The 18883-nt window shown below is 40.4% G+C and overlaps 2 protein-coding genes across 8 annotated transcripts in view; one reads left to right on the forward strand and one right to left on the reverse strand.

Moving 5' to 3' along the window:
* Positions 1-3628, forward strand: part of FAM227B (family with sequence similarity 227 member B) — a 280693-nt gene extending 277065 nt beyond the window's left edge. The window contains exon 14 of the transcript XR_009007680.1: positions 3550-3628. The gene's annotated coding sequence lies outside the window, so the exon portion shown is untranslated. The remainder of the gene's footprint in view (positions 1-3549) is intronic.
* GALK2 (galactokinase 2) overlaps positions 1-18883 on the reverse strand; it is a 137398-nt gene that overhangs the window by 6342 nt on the left and 112173 nt on the right. For all 7 annotated transcript variants that reach the window (XM_007170426.2, XM_057543903.1, XM_057543902.1 and 4 more), the window contains one exon: positions 8246-8447. In XM_007170426.2, coding sequence (XP_007170488.1) covers positions 8246-8447 — 202 coding nt within the window. The remainder of the gene's footprint in view (positions 1-8245; positions 8448-18883) is intronic.

The raw sequence follows: 18883 nt of genomic DNA on the forward strand, positions 1-18883 counted from the left end.
CAAGACAAAAAGACAACCCTCAGAATGGAAGAAAATATTTGCAAACGAATCAACAGAAGAAGGGTTAATCTCCAAGATATATAAACAGCTCATGCAGCTCAATATCAAAAAAACAAACAACCCAATCCAAAAATGGGCAAAAGACCTAAATAGACATTTCTCCAAAGAAGACGTACAGATGGCCAAGAAGCACATGAAAAGCTGCTCAACATCACTAATTATTAGAGAAATGCAAATCAAAACTACAATGAGGTATCACCTCACACCAGTTAGAATGGGCATCATCAGAAAATGTACAAACAACAAATGCTGGAGAGGGTGTGGAGAAAAGGGAACCCTCTTGCACTGTTGGTGGGAATGTAAATTGATACAGCCACTATGGAGAACAGTATGGAGTTTCCTTAAAAAACTAAAAATAGAATTACCATATGGCCCAGCAATCCCACTACTGGGCATATACCCAGGGAAAACCATAATTCAAAAAGATACATGCACCCCAATGTTCATTGCAGCACTATTTACAATAGCCAGGTCATGGAAGCAACCTAAATGCCCATCGACAGATGAATGGATAAAGAAGATGTGGTACATATATACAATGGAATATTACTCAGCCATGAAAAGGAACAAAATTGGGTCATTTGTAGAGACGTGGATGGATCTAGAGACTGTCATACAGAGTGAAGTAAGTCAGAAAGAGAAAAACAAATATCGTATATTAATGCATATATGTGGAACCTAGAAAAATGGTACAGAGAACTGGTTTGCAGGGCAGAAACTGAGACACAGATGTAGAGAACAAATGTATGGACACCAAGGGGGGAAAGTGGTGGTGGGGGCTGGGGGTGGTGTGATGAATGGGGAGGTTGGGATTGACATGTATACACTGATGTGTACAAAATGGATAACTAATAAGAACCCGTTGTATAAAAAAATTTAAAAATTTTTTTAAAAAAAGTTAACATGTACTTCCAATTCTTCCTAATAAAATTTACTCCAAATTCATAGCAGGTTAAAAACTCCATAATTAATTTAGCACAGTTTTGTCCCTTTTTTCCATCTAAATGAGTTACTTTATTTCCTGGAAAATATCAGTAGAATATTACCCCTACTCTGGGACATCAGAATTACTGCACATCAGTAATTCATTTTCCCCCCAATGATTTTCTCTATTGACTTTTTTTCATCATCTGTTTTATTCATTAAAATAGGTTTTTCATATGAAAGTAGATGTTTAAGGAAGAAAACAAAAATGCTTTCAAACAAATATAGATTACTCATCTCTTCCTGCCCTTCAAACATTCAGCTTATGGCCCAGTAGCTGAACTGAGCCCAAACTCCTATGGTCCAGGCTGAAAAGTTTCTCTGACCCTGGGATTCTAGGATTATCCTGAGTTCTTAGGCTGGCAACGGGCTAGTTTGTAATTTGGTAATTAACAAAAAACAAAAAACTGTCATGCAGCCATGTCAAACTATCTCTTCTTGTGGAAAATGCTGAGAAAAACGGAGGTGTCCCTGAAGTATATCTGAAAGACACTAAAATCTGGGCATCAAAGCTAACATGGCATGGTTTAGAGAAGAACAGTACGCCCTTGTATTTGATTTTCGAAGACCCAAACTATGCCATTTTTCTGGACTCAAGTCAACCAGGTCTCTTATGGTCTTCAATGAACTTCTAGGCATATTTTCTTACACTTTCTGATTTGTACAGTTTTTGAAAACTGTGGTTTCAAAATTGAACCTAAAGCAAACTGAAAGTGTTTCTAACTGGCTGCAAAACCCATAGGAATTGTGCCAGGAGGCCTAGTTTCCTGACTATCTTGCCAGTTTCCAGAGGGCAGACACTAGAAGTCTTTCTAGGTAAATGCATTCACTTTTAAGTCCCCAGAGCTGTTATGTCACCACCCTGCCTGCTACAAATGAAAATGAACTGGATTGTATCAACCACATGGTCTGAAATCATCAGGGCTCAAATTTCCCCAATAGAGAACAATAAGTGCTATTATAAGTAGTCCTCTGCCCCTGAGTAAGTGGTACTTGCGATCACAAATCGGGGGCTGCCCCAGCAGCTGGTCAGCAGCCTGCCCATCTATACACACTCACAAAGGCAGAAAGACCCTGACTGCAGTGTGCCCCACTGGTGCTTAATATGCCCTTTGGTATGTGCCACAGAAATTGTGAGAGAGAGCCAGAAGTTAGGAAGCCAATCAGCTATAAATTAAGAAAGAAAAATAGGTGAGCTAAGAGTGTTTAGTGAACTTTTCACATTGGCATTTTTTTCCTAGGAGAACAGTAAGACATTAAAAATATGGCTCCTGAGCTACTGCACATCAGAGAGGCAACACAAAAGTTATGAAGACCAAACCCCTAAAATCCCAAAGATCACTTTGATGATTGTGGTCACTTGATTGGGAATAACCTGGAAGGGTTGGTCAAAACAACAAAAGCAGCGTCAGCCTTATAAAGCATGATCTACAAAACAAAGGCTAGAGCAGACAAGAGATGGAGATTATAAGGAATGTTCCCTTTGATCCTTTTTATCACTGAAAAGTGTATTCCTATAACCAACTTTCCAGGCACCTAAGTATAGCCTGAGTAAAATTTCCTGCTTTTAAATGAACTGAGTTGACCATAAAGCACTTACTAAGGTAAGGCACAGATCAAAGGTGGTGTTGATGGGGGAGGAGGGAGAGATCCAGTAAGACCCAACTATGCCACAAATCGCAAAGAGGGAAAAGCAAGGAATTGTGCCTTGTATTTTAATTCAATTTTATTTATTTCAAGATAAATATTGATATACAAATGGATATCAAATTATTTCAGAAAATCTTGAATTTAGGGACAGGTTATTATCTATCTCTCTAATTTCAGGCCAGCATAATTCCAGGCATTTCGTATATTCTAATAAGTGGCTGCTGGATCATTATATTTGTTTTAAAATATGAAAATGTATAGTGTTTATTTTTAATTAAATTAATGTTAAAAACTTCAATTATGTGAAACAAAGTAAAATAATAAAGGAAAATGATGATGCTTGCCCAGTTATAAAATAACTCTTAAATGAACAAAATGTAAATTGTAAGAAATGGCTAAATTTTAAAGAAAAATATATTGAGTAATATAAAACACTTTTGAAAGCATATATATATATGCAGTCAGTAATGTACTCTTTTTCTGGAAAGACTTCTAGCTTCTGCTCTAAGCCTAGAATTTTCCAATTAGAATCTCAGGAAAACACAGCTTCCAGAACAATTTCTATGATTTTTACAGCCAGATTAGAAACACTTTCAGATTGCTTTAGATTCAAGAAACCACAGGCTTCAAATACTGTTCGAATGAGAAAGTATAAGAAAATATAACTGCATGTCTATTTTAGAAATTTAAGCCACAAAGATCATTGAAGACCAGTTGGTTTGGTTCCAGCAAATGGCATACATACTGGGGGGGCGGGGCAGGGAGGGGCAGGGGGACAATAAATAGAAGACAGAAGCCCAAAGACTAGCGGGTCCCTAAGGCAGCTGAAATGGCTCTCTCCCTTTTTCTTGACAGAGTGTCAGATTAGCCCATAAGAGCATGAGGAAAAGAGCACACACATGTGGATTTGCACTTCATTCTTCCCCATTCCGACCTGCTCAGGAGAATGACTGCCAGAAGCTGAGCAGCATGGCCAGCCATGGAATGAATAAAACGGTGGGAAGACTGCTGAGGAAGACAGCAAATTAACTTGGTAATCTTTGTTGGTCTCTTAAAATTTGTCATTTATCTTCCTTAATAGCTTGGGCAATAACGCAGCAATGAGTCCTCTCTAATTCCAACAAGTGTCAAAACGAAGATAAAGGCCATTAACTATTTTTTCTTAAGTATAACCGGGGAAACCGATAAAGAATGAGCTGTCTCACATATAACTGACTTGGTTTCAAAATTGTTTTGTGTTCCTCAGTAAATCCTACTTTAAAGTTTAGCCATTTCTTAAAATTTACATTTAGTTCATTTAAAAGAAGTATTTTATAATTGGGCAAGCTTCATCTATTTCCTTCATTATTAAACTTTATTTCACATAATTGAGATTTTCTAACATTAATTAAAACAAAAAAAAGTAGTCTAACTGTGTAAGTATAGTTTCCTTCTCCCTCCCCGGCCCTTTCTTTGGATTCTAAACTGATTTTCTCTTGAAGAGCAGCGAAAGGCTCAGCTGAAAAAATGCAAGCATTGGTGATCTCTTCTATGCTTTTTCCCCCCTTCTCTCTACTTGGGTCATAAAGTAGCTTCCTATACGTTGTCCTATAGACAAGCTACCTAGAGACGCCTTTTGAATATGGTCTAGCTCAGATCACATTAAGATTTGTAGATAGAGCCCTGAGTATTCTAGGCATCGAATCCTTCATTCACTCAATCAATTAGTTGTTTTCTCAAGCAAATAGTTTCTAAGCAGGCCTTCAGAAAAACTAAAGGAATTTGAAGTGCCACAAGTGGGCCAGGGAGCGTGATCTAAAGAGGGTCTTTGGGGACTTCCCTGATGGCACAGTGGTTAAGAATCCACCTGCCAATGCAGGGGACACGGGTTCGAGCCCTGGTCTGGGAAGATCCCACATGCCACGGAGCAACTAAGCCCGTGCACCACAACTACTGAGCCTGAGCTCTAGAGCCTGTGAGCCACAACTACTGAGCCCATGAGCCACAATTACTGAGCCCACGAGCCACAACTACTGAGCCTGTGTGACACAACTACTGAAGCCCACACACCTAGAGCCCGTGCTCTGCAACAAAGAGAAGCCAGCGCAATGAGAAGCCCACACACCGCAACAAAGAGTAGACCCTGCTCGCTGCAACTAGAGAAAGCCCACATGCAGCAACAAAGACCCAATGCAGCCTAAATAAATAAATTTATAAAAAAATAAAAAATAAAGAGTGTCTTTGCTGGTGCTCCTCCTTGAAGCCTCTTCAGCTTCCCTCCTCCCTCTTCTGGTCTACCCAAGGCAACCAAGCTTCTCAGGCTGCCCAGTCTTAGTCACAACTTGCCCATTGGTGTTAACCTTTCTTTAAGGGGACAGGGAAGTGTGGAGGTGGTGGTGATTCTTATACAAAACAACACTCTACCAGAGGTTGAGTTTATGCCACAGAGGCCCACACCAGGCCTTGCCGGGGTCCTTCCCCTCCACCACTTGCCTGGCCCACTAAGATAGTCATAAAGCTTCAGAAGGAACTAGGGCTTAAAAGTGTTGCCATTTTTCATTTAAACCTCTCCCTGCATTTACCATTTACTACTACTCTCCCACTGTCTTTCTCTCCCCGGTTTTTAACTATTCTGTTTTACCACTATCTTGCATTCTTCTGCATTCCTCCCTTTTTTCCCCATATAGCCACACAAAAGAAAGTGCCAGACCTTTTGAAAATGGAGTTTAGACTACAATTTCCCATGGGACACAAATAGCCTACTGAAAAGTATTTGCTGACTGAGGAAGGAATGGCATCAATGACTATATCTACTTAATTCTCCTGGGCTGTCCTCCTCTGAGGTTGCTCTACCACTCAGGACCTTTTAGTAACTAGCAACCAACTGGAGTATTTGGAGAATATTACCTACTGGTCACAGTGACAGCAAAGAAAGAATTAATTATATAAAGAAGCTTAGGGACCAGACAACTAGTCTGGCCAATATTTCCAACATGCCAGAAGATAATCTTTCAACATGGGAAACTCGTTCCTTATATGGTTATGGAATAGGTAGAAATTAATTTTGATACTTAGCAATTCCAGACAAAAAAACCTTAAAAAAGGGAATGAGCTCCTTATGCTAGACACAACTGAATTTTCCTCAGAAAAGCAATACAGCAAATGAAAATGGGCTAAACAGAGACACTTTAGCTTCCATTAAGAAAAGGCAAATAAACAAATAAATGAAAAAAAAACAAAAGGTGTGCTCTTCCAAACCCTTTTAAGACACAGCCACTAAATCTTTCACTAGAACCACATTTTAAAAAAATACATAGACCTATAGACTGCTAGAACAGAAAAACACAGTGGAGATCATAAAGCAAGGCAACAGTCCAAAGTCACAGAGCTCAGAATGAAAAGAGGCAGAGCTAGAACTCTACCTTCCTAACTTCCTGCCCAGTTTTCATCCTTCTCCACACATCACCTTCCCTGCTCAACGTGACAACCAAAGTCTCTAGCATGAAAGCTTTAAAGCTGGAAAAGGAAAGTAGGTAAAAAATGACCCACATTAAAATATAATCACATCTCAGTATGACCCAAGGAGAGAGAAACACGTAAGGCAAAAATCACTGGATCGGGAGATAGGCTTTCCCACTGATGCATTATGTTACCTTGTTCAAATCTCTTAACCTCTTAGTGGTCTCTTGATCTCTAAGGCCTCTTCCTGCTTTCATATCGTATGGTACTAGAAGATAATTCTGACCCAGAAATGTGAAGCCTGGCCTTCGGAAACAAGGAAATTTTCTCAGGCCGAAAACCCGTGAGTCATCTTGATTCCTCCCTTTCACCCATACGGCAATTGTCTTGACTCTTCCTTCAAGGCATATCTGGCCTAGAATCATTTCACACCTCCACTGCCACCTTCTTCTACTCAAAGTCAGAGTGCTTCCAATGGCTGACAGGGCCCAGGGGTATGACTCCCCACTACCTCTCTTACTTCATCAACTACTACTCTCTCCTTCCTGAACTGCCCTCCAAGCACACTGGTCCTCCTGCTGTTCCTCACATGTGACAGCCATGTACCTACGTCAAGACCTCTCTACTTGCTGTTCTCGTTACTTCACTTCCTTCAGGTCTTTGCTCAAATATCATCTCCTCAGAGAGGCCTTCTTCAGCCACTCAATATATCAGCCACTCAATATAAAGTACTAGTACACACCCCTAGTACTCTCCATCCCTTCTATTTTTTTTTTTCATAACACTTATCACTACCACTCAATTTACTTTTAATTGTCATTTCCCTCTTTATCCATGAGAATGTAAGCTTCATAAGGACAAGAGCTGGTTGACCATCCCAGAACAAGCAAGTTCATTAGAGAATTCCAGGAGGCTGGCAAATGCCCCTCCGCTGCTTTTCAGGTGGAATTCAAACTACCCCACTATCTTCTTAGCAAAGATGCTTCTTCCTAATTTCTGCACAAATCATTCCACTTCCTCTTATTTCCAGAACTGAACAGTATCTGTCCCTTCCATTCACTGGGCCCTTGCTATTTTCAGAAATGAGCACTTACAATGAAACAAGCCCTTGGAAGGCTTTTTGGCAGTTAGTGAGCAAACACTGACATCAGCAGAGTGATTCTCATCAATGCTATGTTCAAGTCTCTCGATGAGTTGGGTTACATATGCCATTTGTGATCACTGGAGCTACTTGGTTTAAACTTTTCGGGCTGGGAATGTGGCAATGAGTGAGGCAAGCCACAGGTGCCAAGTGGTTAATTATATTTTCATTGCTAATTGCAGGCAGTTTTGTGTGATTTTCTCACAGTGGAAATAACATCTAGCCGTTTGAGAGTTCTCCCAATCTCCCTTTCTGTTCTCCAAGGTCAGCGAGCTCCTTCTGGGTAAAGGAACCATTTCACTCTTTTATCCATTCTCTAGCAATTATAAGGAAGCTGTTCTCAGGCTTCGTGAAAGAGTTTCCCTCGTTACATTTCTGTCTCAACCGACCATTCATAAACTGGACTTTCTTCAGTCTTTTTCCCAAATTGCCTAACCTAAACCTGGAAGACAGGAAATGCTGACTCTCTGAGCAATTCCTTCAGCAACCTCTCCCCTGAAAATACACTTCTATCAGGCCTGAGGTCCTCTTTCCTTTTTCTCCCCTCTTTTGAATAAAAGTATTAAACTTAGGACACCAAACAGGAGATGCTGGTAGAGCTGCAGTGTAGTGGGAAACACTGCTTAAAATATCCTGAGAAGAAAGTAACAACAGGGTCTGTGTCTGAGCAAACCTCCCTGAAACACTTAATCATCCAAAGACGGAAAAGTCTTTTTTATGATGTTGTGAAGAACTGACTCCAAACCTGGAGCTTCGTAAAGCCATGGAGTCAAGTCTCCGATCTTTCATGCTACAGATTTTTAGGAGGGAACAAGTCTAGCTCTATGTCACAGACAACCCCTCTTATAGGAAGTGGGAAAGGATCTTCCTTCACTTAGAAGACTACAAAAATGCTGCTTTTTTTCCATTAATTTAAACAGTTTCCTTGGGCCGCACCCTGCAGCCCCTGCCACACTGCTCTTTCAGCCTCACCGACAGATGTCCACCAGCTGGTCCAGCTCAGGGCAGCTACACTCGTACATGTCCCGGCAGCTCACGTGGCTCTGGTTCATTAACTCCCCCAGCAGCTGGACCGTGTTGTCAGGTGCTTCTTCACATATCTTCTTAAACTGGAGCACTCTCGCAGCCTCGCTGTACACGTGCTTTGCCCGCTGGTAGAGTTTGAAGCTGAGCACTTAGGAAGGAAGGGGATGGTGAACAAGGTTAGAGATAGTTACTGGCAAGAAAGAAAGAAAGAAAGAAAGAAAGAAAGAAAGAAAGAAAGAAAGAAAGAAAGAAAGAAAGAAGGAAAGAAGGAAAGAAGGAAAGAAGGAAAGAAGGAAAGAAGGAAAGAAAGAAAGAAAGAAAGAAAGAAAGAAAGAAAGAAAGAGAAAGAAAGAAAGAAAGAAAGAAAGAAAGAAAGAAAGAAAGAAAGAAAGGGAGGGAGGAAGGAAGGAAGGAAGGAAGAAATTTTTTTAAAAAGAAATAGTTACTGAACAATTCAGTGCAAAGAAAAATACAGTTATTGAGAACGTCCATTTCTGTCTTTATTATCAGTACCTTAGACTTTAAATAGGTCTTTCTTTCACTGAAAGAATTCTTTATAGTCTAAACTGGTCTCTTTTCAAGTCCATTTTACTTTAAGTTCACACATCCGAAAGTGGCAGAAGCAGAACACGTCAGGACGTCTGACCCCAGAGCCACATTCTTTCCACTGTGATCCACCAGAAAGAACCACTAAAAATGCTTATGCTAGCAATTTTATTTATAAAAATGTTTCCTATAGCTAAGCACAGTTACTTATATATGTGTATGTGTAAAAAAAGCACATTTATATATGTGTATATAGCATAGCATTATTTATCATAGCAGAAAATAATCAATTCAAATGTCTAATAACAGAAAATATTTTTTAAATTATGCTACCTCTATTAAAAATATTATTGCTACTAAAACAGATTCTAAGATAATTTACTACATGGAGAATTGTTCATTATTAAGTGAAAAAACAAGGTACAAAACTATGTGTATACATTTTAATTTTTAAAAGTTATAAGAAGGCACCAAAATGTTAACAGTCGTCATCTCTCTGTGGTACATTGTGGATGATTTTATTTTCTCCTTGACATATTTCTGTACTTTACAGATTATCTACCATGTCTCTAACTTCAGTTACAGAAACATGTCCTACTGCAATGGCTGTGTCTATAGTGCTTATGTATTCCCTTGAATAACAACTGAGATCTCCTTACCATTCATTTTCAACCGTGCTGAACAGTGGCTGAGCTGGTGCAGTGGGTCTGGGAAAAATTTGGAAAATAAATGGAAGCTAAGCTACCTGGCCTGCTGGAAAGAGCCTGGGCTGAGAATCCAGAGGTCTGTCATTTGTTCTCATCTGTGTGACAACTCGCTGTACCCAAGCTGCTACTTCTACAGGGCTCCAAAATGAGGCTGAAAATTATTTCTCAGGATCCTTCCTGCACTAACATTTTATGATTCTATGAAGAACTTCCTCCAAGAATCCCCCTCATATTGTTGTATTTTGGAAACAGGATGATAACTGACCATTGCCTTCTGTTTGCATCCCCAGTTCTACTCTCTGCCCTTCTCTACCCCGCTGTCTGCCCCAGAAGGCTGACCTGGATGGATTACACCAGCAGGTTCCCTTGCCTCTAGATTGGAGAAAGGGAGAAGATCAGCAAGAGATGGGAGGGAATTACATCCTTCCTGCTCACTGGGTGGTGATATGGGCGAGCAGACGCAAACACAGTTCATTATATCAATAGCATGATTCCTGTTTAACTCAAACACATGAGACCTGCAACAAATTTTTATACTTGACTTAAATCCCTCAAACCTCCCCCTTATAGGACTCGTACTAGCCACAGCCAGAAAATCAGCCTAATTTGGACTTCACCCCTGACTCCCCTCAGCAATAGAGGGCCCCACCCCTGTATCAGCCTTACTCCACTCAAGCACAATAGTCGTGGCAGGAGTCTTCCTCCTTATTCAATTTTACCCTTTAACAGAAAACAACAAACGTATTCAAGCAACAGCACTATGATTAGGAGCCCTTACCACCCTATTGACAGCAATATGCGCTGTCACCCAAAATGACATTAAAAAAATTGTCGCTTTCTCCACTTCAAGCCAATTAGGCCTAATGATGGTAACAATCGGCATCAACCAACCCTGTCCAGCATTCTTACACGTATCTGCACACATGCTTTTTTTAAGGCCATACTATTCACATGCTCCAGGTCCATTATTCACAGCCTGAATGACGAACAAGATAATTCGAAAAATAGGGGGCCTATTCAAGACTTTACCCTTCACCACAACAGCCCTTATTATCGGATGTCTGGCACTGACAGGAATGCCTTTCCTCACCGGCTTCTATTGTAAAGACCTGATCATTGAAGCCACTAACACATCTTATACCAATGCCTGAGCCCTATTAATAACTCTAATTGCCACCTCCCTCACAGCTGTCTATAGTACCCGCTTTATCTTCTTCGCACTACTAGGACAAACTTGCTTCTCTCCCTTAACCCATCAGTGAAAGCCACCCCTTCCTAATTAACTCCATCATACACCTGCTAATTGGAAGTGTCTTTGCCGGATTCATTATCTCCAACAACAGTCCCCCTAATAACTGTATCCCTACACCTAAAACTAACTGCCCTTGCAGTAACCATCCTGGGCTTTGTATTGGCACTTGAAATTAACCTTAACACACAAAACTTAAAATTTATTTACGCCTCAAATACCCTTAAATTCTCTAGTCTCTCAGGATATTTCCCCACCATCATGCATCGTCTACCTCCTTACCTAAACCTATCAATAAGCCAAAAATCAGCATCCTCCCTCTTGGACTTAATCTGACTAGAAAACATTTTACCAAAAACCAGACCCCTCATTCAACTAAAGTTCTCCACGCTAATCTCAAGCCAAAAAGGCCTTATCAAACTATACTTCCTATCATTCCTTATTACTCTCACCCTTAGCATGCTTTTATTTAATTACCACGAGTGATCTCCACAATAACCACAACACCAATAAGCAGCGACCAGCCAGTAACAATCACCAACCAGGTACCATAGCTACATAACGCCGCAATCCCCACAGCCTCCTCACTAAAAAGCCAGTCACCAGAGTCACTCAGTCTCCCAACCCACTGAACTTAAACACAACTTCCACCTCCTCATCCTTTAAAATATATAATACCATCAAAAACTCTTATTATCAACCCTGAAAGAAACGCCCCCAAAACAATCTTATTAGAAACCCAAACCTTAGGATACTGCTCAGTGGCCATAGCCGTTGTATAGCCAAACACAACTAATATCCCCCCTAAATAAATCAAAGACACTATCAAACCTAAAAATGAACCGCCAAAATTCAACACAATCCCACACCCAACACCACCACTCACAATCAACCCAAAACCCCCATAAATAAATAGGTGAAGGTTTTGAAGAAATCCCCACAAAACTGATCACAAAAATAACACTTAAAATAAATACAATATATGTCATCATCATTCTCACATGGATTCCAACCAACCATGACTAATGACATGAACAATCATCGTTGTCATTCAACTATAAGAACACCAACGACCAACATCCGAAAAACACACCCGCTAATAGAAATCATCAGCAATGCATCTATTAACCTCTCAACCCCATCAAACATTTCATCATGATGAAATTTTGGCTCTCTACCAGGCATTTGCTTGATCCTACTAATCCTAACAGGCTTATTCCTAGCAATACACTACACACGAGACACAGCAACTGCTTTCTCGTCGTAGCACACATCTGTCGAGACGTTAATTACGGATGAATCACTTGATACATACATGCAAACGGAGCTTCCATATTCTTTATCTGCCTTTACATTCACGTAGGGCGTGGCCTATATTATGGATCCTGTGCCTTTCTAGAAACATGAACATCGGGATTATTTTTCTACTTACAGTTATAGCTACTGCATTTATAGGCTACGTGCTACCATGAGGACAAATGTCATTCTGAGGGGCAACAGTCATTACAAACCTGCTCTCAGCAATCCCATATATTGGCACCACTCTTGTCGAATGGATCGGAAGGATTTTTTCCGATCCATTCGACAAGAGTGGTCATAGGACCACTCTTAAGGTGGTACTAGGATTTTTCCCCCAGCTCCCTCCTTGCAGAGCTGCCTGGAGCTGGCTCTTTTCCCCCACCGAAGGACACTGAACATACTTTCAAGGTAGACTTTTCTACATGACTCTCTCCTCCAGGGTCTGCCTACAGGTTCCTCTCCCCTAGACTATTACTACTTTTTCAGAAGTCTTTTACGTTCCACTTATGAACCAATAAGTTATATTAAAGTTTCAGGTTGCATTTTTTTCCCTCCACAGCACCGCCCTCCTAATTGTTGGAGATGGATAAAAAGGCAGCCAAGGTTAGAGGAGGGGAATAGCCATTCTTAGGATTTGTGTAAAAGTTTAGTAATTATAAGGGTGGGGCTAACTTTCCTACAAGTTAATAAAGAATTAAAGTTTTCTTTCAAGGTTTCTCAACTGAGTCATATAAGATATATTAAACTCACGGTTAACAACTTGCATCAATGGAATGATACAAGTTCATGTGAATCATCCTATTCTATTTAAAACAGGACCTAAATTTAGTCATCAATTCCAATCGTTTCTTCCTTCACAATGTGTCTTGTAATCATCCCTCCCTTCTAGTCCCACTGTCATTCCCCAAATTTACACTATTATTCCCTTTCCTACTTGAACTATCCTGCAGTGATCTCCAAACTGATATTCCTGTCTTAATCTCTCATTCCTGCAACCTACCTTGAGGTTGGTGCCATCGGATTGAGCTCCTAACACACAGCTTGACTCATGTTACTAACCAGAACATTTCCTGCTTCCCCAGTGTTTACTATAATCCAAATCCCTGCACGCAACAAGCTTGGTCCCAATAGGATCTCTTCCCTTCAGCCAAAATGGCCTATTTGTAGTTACCCAAACACTCCTTGCTCCTGGGTATACTCATTAATCCATACAGAAACAGTTTCTTGCCCTTTCTCTCCCTGTCAAAAGTTTACCTCTTCCTGAAGGTTCCATTTAAACTTTATGCTCCGTGAAACCATGACGGACCCACCCAGCTGGAAACAATCTCTTGACTCTGAATTTACACCACACTTGCAGTCCATGGCACACGTTTGGTGCTTGTCATATACTTTCCATGGTAATCGTCTCTCCTGCCTTCACAAAGTTTGCCAAATGCTGAAGACAGAAACCAGGTCTTCTGGTTCCATGCATTCGATACTCTGCAACCCTTCACCCCATGGCACCTTCACCAGTGCCTTACATGACAGGTGCTCAATGGGTGTCCACTGTTGATGATGATATGATTAGGACTCTATTTTTTAACCCCAGTTCAAAATCAAGATACCTCCATTTAGGCATTGTTGTAAAAACAAACAAAAAAAAAGTGAGGTGTCAGTACTCACAGCTTACTAAAAATGTTGAGGCTGAGAAAAGGGGACAGCCAGATTCCCTTTGGTATTGAATCTACAACTACTGATACCAAGTAGGTTGAAAAATAAGAAGAAAAAGAGAACTTACAAGTTAAATGTAGGTGGGAATAAAAATACGGCAACATGTTTTGTTCCATCAGTAGCCAGGTCATGTGAATCAGCACACACTGTAATGTGAATTTGTTATTTCCATCAATAGCTTCAGTGGAAATGGGAATATTATATATTACAGGGAATTATTATATATTAAAATACATTATTTTAGGGTCTGGGTAGCAAAATATCCCAAGGTAAGAAAGTTGTACCAATACCCAGTACTGGCACATACCATCTGCAGCAACACTGTCTGAAGAAATAACAGAGGTAGATTTAATAAGAACTCCTCCTCAAAAGCCCTGAATAGAGAAGGGAAAAGATGGGCCATTGATAGGCATGTATGTATGTGAGACAGTGCCAATAATTTTATGCATGTTAATATAATCCAGGTTATAGAATACACATTTTGAAAGGAAGTAAAATGACTTTGGTAACTGTAGTTTAAAATTGTTCTTTCTAAAAATTGAGGTTGAAACAAAATGTTTAAAATTCTAGCTTTAGGATTCCATATGTTTCAGTTTTACTTTTGAACTACGTCACCTCCCCTAATCATGGGCCAAGTTACAAAATCAGAGCATGGGGGTGGGGTGGGGGGGGGGGTTGTGTGTAAGAAGAGAGTATTGGTTCATTTCTACTGTAATGTCCCATTTATGAAAAACTCATCTAGTTTCCAGGTCCACTGATATTTATGGCTGCAGCACAAAAGGTACGATAAAGTGACATCCACTAAGATCACAAAATAGTGCTATTTAGCTGACAAACCACTGTGCTATGTCCCAGTTTGCAAAGACTTTTTTTAAACTTTGAATTATAAAATTTCTCAAACATACAGGACAGTAGAGAAGGTACAGTAGCAAATTCCACAAGCCCATCACCTAGACTGAACAGTTAATAACTTTTTGCCATATTTGCTTCAAGTGATATTTTGCTAGTGTTTTAAAATAAATTATAGATGTGACATTTGCTCCCTACATATTTCAGTGTGCAACTCTATAAAATAAGGATATTTTCTTACATAACCTCCATATCATTATCACATCTAACAAAATTACCAATGATTCCTTAATATCATCTCATATTCAGTCCATATTTAAATTTTCCCAGTTGTTTAAATTTCAGCCAATTTACAGCAGAATCCAAGCGAAGTGCACACATTATATTCAGTCTTATGTCTAATAAGTCTCTTTTAATCAAGAATTTACAATGATTTTTGATACTCTGGATTGCCAATGTCATGTATATAAAATACAAGTATATTTTAGGGCCACATCCTGTAATAAAATTCAATATAGTCCATAAGCAACAGTATGCTTTGGTTTTCCTTAGGATTACATAGTCCTTTAAGATTAAATATTTTCCTTTAGGATTAAATATTCTCAAGTAGAAACTGTTCAGAGAGATGTGTTTTTTCATATTAAACCTTAGGACTGGTGTTTTGATTTGTGACAAGAAACATTCAGAACGCACTGGGCAGATTACCAGAACCTCACAAACCTGGCACCTCCTTGTGTCTACTCTCTATTGCAGAGTGTTTCACAGCCAGACTTCAGGACAGAAACGCCTAATGAGGACTCTTCCTGGGCGTTCTGAAGATGTGTGAGAGATTGCCATCGCTCACACCCACTGAACGGTAGTTAACTCAGATGACAAAGGAAAGGGCAGAAAGGGCATCTGTTTTCAATTGTGCTATAAAAATCTTGACAAAGGCTACAACAAATTTGGAGACCACCCTTTAGGAGGGAAACCAGTTCTGTGTTGTCTGGTCATCACAAATGCTCTCTGGATCCAGGGTTCTGGCTTGTTATATGCTGGCAACTCAACAGGTCTCTGTTGTGCAGATACCAAAAAGTCCAAGAAAATCTGAAACTTTGTCTATGGACAAAGCTTTCTTCCCTATCCAGTTAACTTTAAAATGTATGCCCCATCTCTTTATAAACTCTTATAATCCTTGACAGCAATTATTATATTAAAGGATAAAGGAATTGTTTCTTACTGCATGAATGCTCATTGCTGCATGACTACTTCCAAAGCAAATTCAGTTTAAGAATATAACACCAGGACTTCCCTGGTGGCGCAGTGGTTAAGAATGCGCCTGCCAATGCAGGGGACACGGGTTCGAGCCCTGGTCCGGGACGATCCCACATGCCGTGGAGCAACTAAGCCCATACGCCACAACTACTGAGCCTGCACTCTAGAGCCCACGAGCCACAACTACTGAGTCTGTGTGCCACAACTACTGAAGCCCATGCACCTAGAGCCCGTGCTCCGCAACAAAGAGAAGCCACCGCAATGAGAAACCCGTGCACCACAACGAAGAGTAGCCCCCGCTCACCGCAACAAGAGAAAGCCCAAGCGCAGCAATGAAAACCCAACGCAGCCAAAAATAAATAAATTTAAAAAAAAAAAAGAATATAACGCCAGGTGCCATTTTCCTAAAATACTGCTAGTGTCCTATCCCATCCATGGGAAATCTGAGGCTTCAAAGCAGGATATATCGCATGGATTTTGAAACAATGACTTTCTCCTCCATGAATCTTAGGTAATTTCTGAATCTAATCCTAAAGTCATGACAGAGATTCTGAGATATAAATGATCACAGCCATAAACATTTAAACTGCAACAGCTGTAAAATAAATTCACTTGAATAATTATGTATTTGCTAGCTCTAAACTCTCCTTTCGCTCTGACTTCCTTGCTGAACCTCCAGTACACCACACAGGCTCCTGCCTCGGGCCCACTGCCGGAGCTGTTTTGTTAGCCTGGAATGCTCTTCCCCCTGATCTTGACCTGGCTGGCCCCTCCTTGTCATTCAAGTCTCAGCTGTCACAGCTTCAAGAAGACTTTCCCTCAACTCCAGTCCAGAGTAACTCCCTCACATACACATTCTTTCTGTCCTGTTTTATTCTCCCAAAACTATTTTATTTATTCTCCCAAACACCATCCAACTTTCTTGCGTGTTCATTTGTTCAATGGTCTGTGGTTATCTCTCACCACTAGAAGCTCAGCTTCAGGAGAGCAAGGGCCTTGTCTAATCTCTTCACTTTTGTATCTTTAGCAGCTAAAATAGGGTCTGGCACCACAGGAGGGTCTCAATAAATGTTTATTGAAAGAATGGTTCAGTTCCTAGTCTTTGTACAAAACTGCACCAAAACACGGAAAAATAAACAATAGGGAATATGAGGAAGACCTACTAATTTGGCAGTTATTGCTTACTAGCACCTTCACCAAAAAGTGGGGGAAATTTTCTAAAAGAAGGTTTGGAGATAACTGGTAAACTCCAGTGTCCAAAGTATACCTAATGCCCAATATCACATTTGACTGAGAATCGTTTATCCTGTATTTTGTTTCACAGATGTGGGAGAAAAGAGATTTCTAAAACAACCAAAATGTGTTTCAAATAAAAGGGAAGGAATAGAAAATAGATCATCGTAACCAGTTAAAATAAAAGTTTTTTTTTTCTTTTAGACAATTGTTGTAGCAAAATTGTGCCTACTTACTTCTACCGTAAAAAGATGGCTATGTAGCTTATGATCAGAGGCCATCTCTAATCAAGGGATCTAAACCAGGGCACAAATAATTGGTTATCTTGTTATATCTTTGGTGGGAAAGGATGAGAAAAAGCCTGTGACAGAAGAAACACACTGGGCACCATTTTCCTCATAAAAGCTCTGAGAGCACCAGGTCAGCAGTAGATGGAGGACATGCTCATTCAAGCTCTGAAACAGCCCCACTGATTTAAATTTTTTCACTGATTTAATTTTAAATTCTGCACTCAAGAGCTGGTAGCCTCCCCTTTATTACCTCATCTTCTACTAAGAGTGAGGCCAGAAGCACTGAGTAAGATGACCATCCAACGACAGTCAACCAAATAGTTCTTAGTGAGGCCTGGCCGTGTGCCCCACTCTATGCTCCAAATGACAGGAAAGACATGTGAAAGAGAAGCCCTTGCTATGAGGAACTTACAGCTCAGCTAAACAAATAAGACAGGCTATGAGACCACTGGAAAGTGACCAACCACAGCAGATATCCAGGGGCTGGAAATGCTAGAGGCGCACCAAGAAGACAGGGTTTGGTGAGGGAAGAGGTGTAGTGGGAAGTGTCATAGGAGAAGTGCCTGAGCTACAGAGCTTCCTTGCTGTGAGGACAGGATGGCCAAAGGCCCAAGCTGAGAACAGGCAGAGCGTGTTGATGGGCTGAAGGGGACAAACTGACCAGAACGGGGGGCAGCCTCTTGAGGAGGCTGTCCTCACATCTGACGCTTTAACATCCTCTGCTACACATATTACACAAAGCTTGCAAACTCACAACCCGTGGTCCATAGCCAACCACAGTGATGCTTTTTTTTTTTTTAACATTTTTATTGGAGTATAACTGCTTTACAATGGTGTGATAGTTTCTGCTGTATAATAAAGTGAATCAGCTATATGTATACATATATCCCCATATCTCCTCCCTCTTGCTTCTCCCTCCCACCCTCCCTATCCCATCCCTCTAGGTGGTCACAAAGCACCGAGCTGATCTCCCTGTGCTATGCGGCTGCTTCCCACTAGCTATCTATTTTACATTTGGTAGTGTATATATGTCCATGCCACTCTCTCACTTCATCCCAGCTTACCCTTCTCCCTCCCCGTGTCCTCAAGTCTATTCTCTACGTCTGCGTCTTTATTCCTGTCCTGCCCCTAGGTTCTTCAGAACAATTTTTTTTTTTTTTTTAGATTCCACATATATGTGTTAGCATACGGTATTTGTTTTTCTCTTTCTGACTTACTTCACTCTGTATGACAGACTCTAGGTCCATCCACCTCACTACAAATAACTCAATTTCATTTCTTTTTATGGCTGAGTAATATTCCATTGTATATACGTGCCACATCTTCTTTATCCATTCATCTGTCGATGGACACTTAGGTTGCTTCCACGTCCTGGCTATTGTAAATACAGCTGCAATGAACATTGTGGTACATGACTCTTTTTGAATTATGGTTTTCTCAGGGTATA

The sequence above is a fragment of the Balaenoptera acutorostrata genome, chromosome 3, assembly GCF_949987535.1.
Source record: "Balaenoptera acutorostrata chromosome 3, mBalAcu1.1, whole genome shotgun sequence".
In the NCBI taxonomy this organism is placed as follows: domain Eukaryota; kingdom Metazoa; phylum Chordata; class Mammalia; order Artiodactyla; family Balaenopteridae; genus Balaenoptera; species Balaenoptera acutorostrata.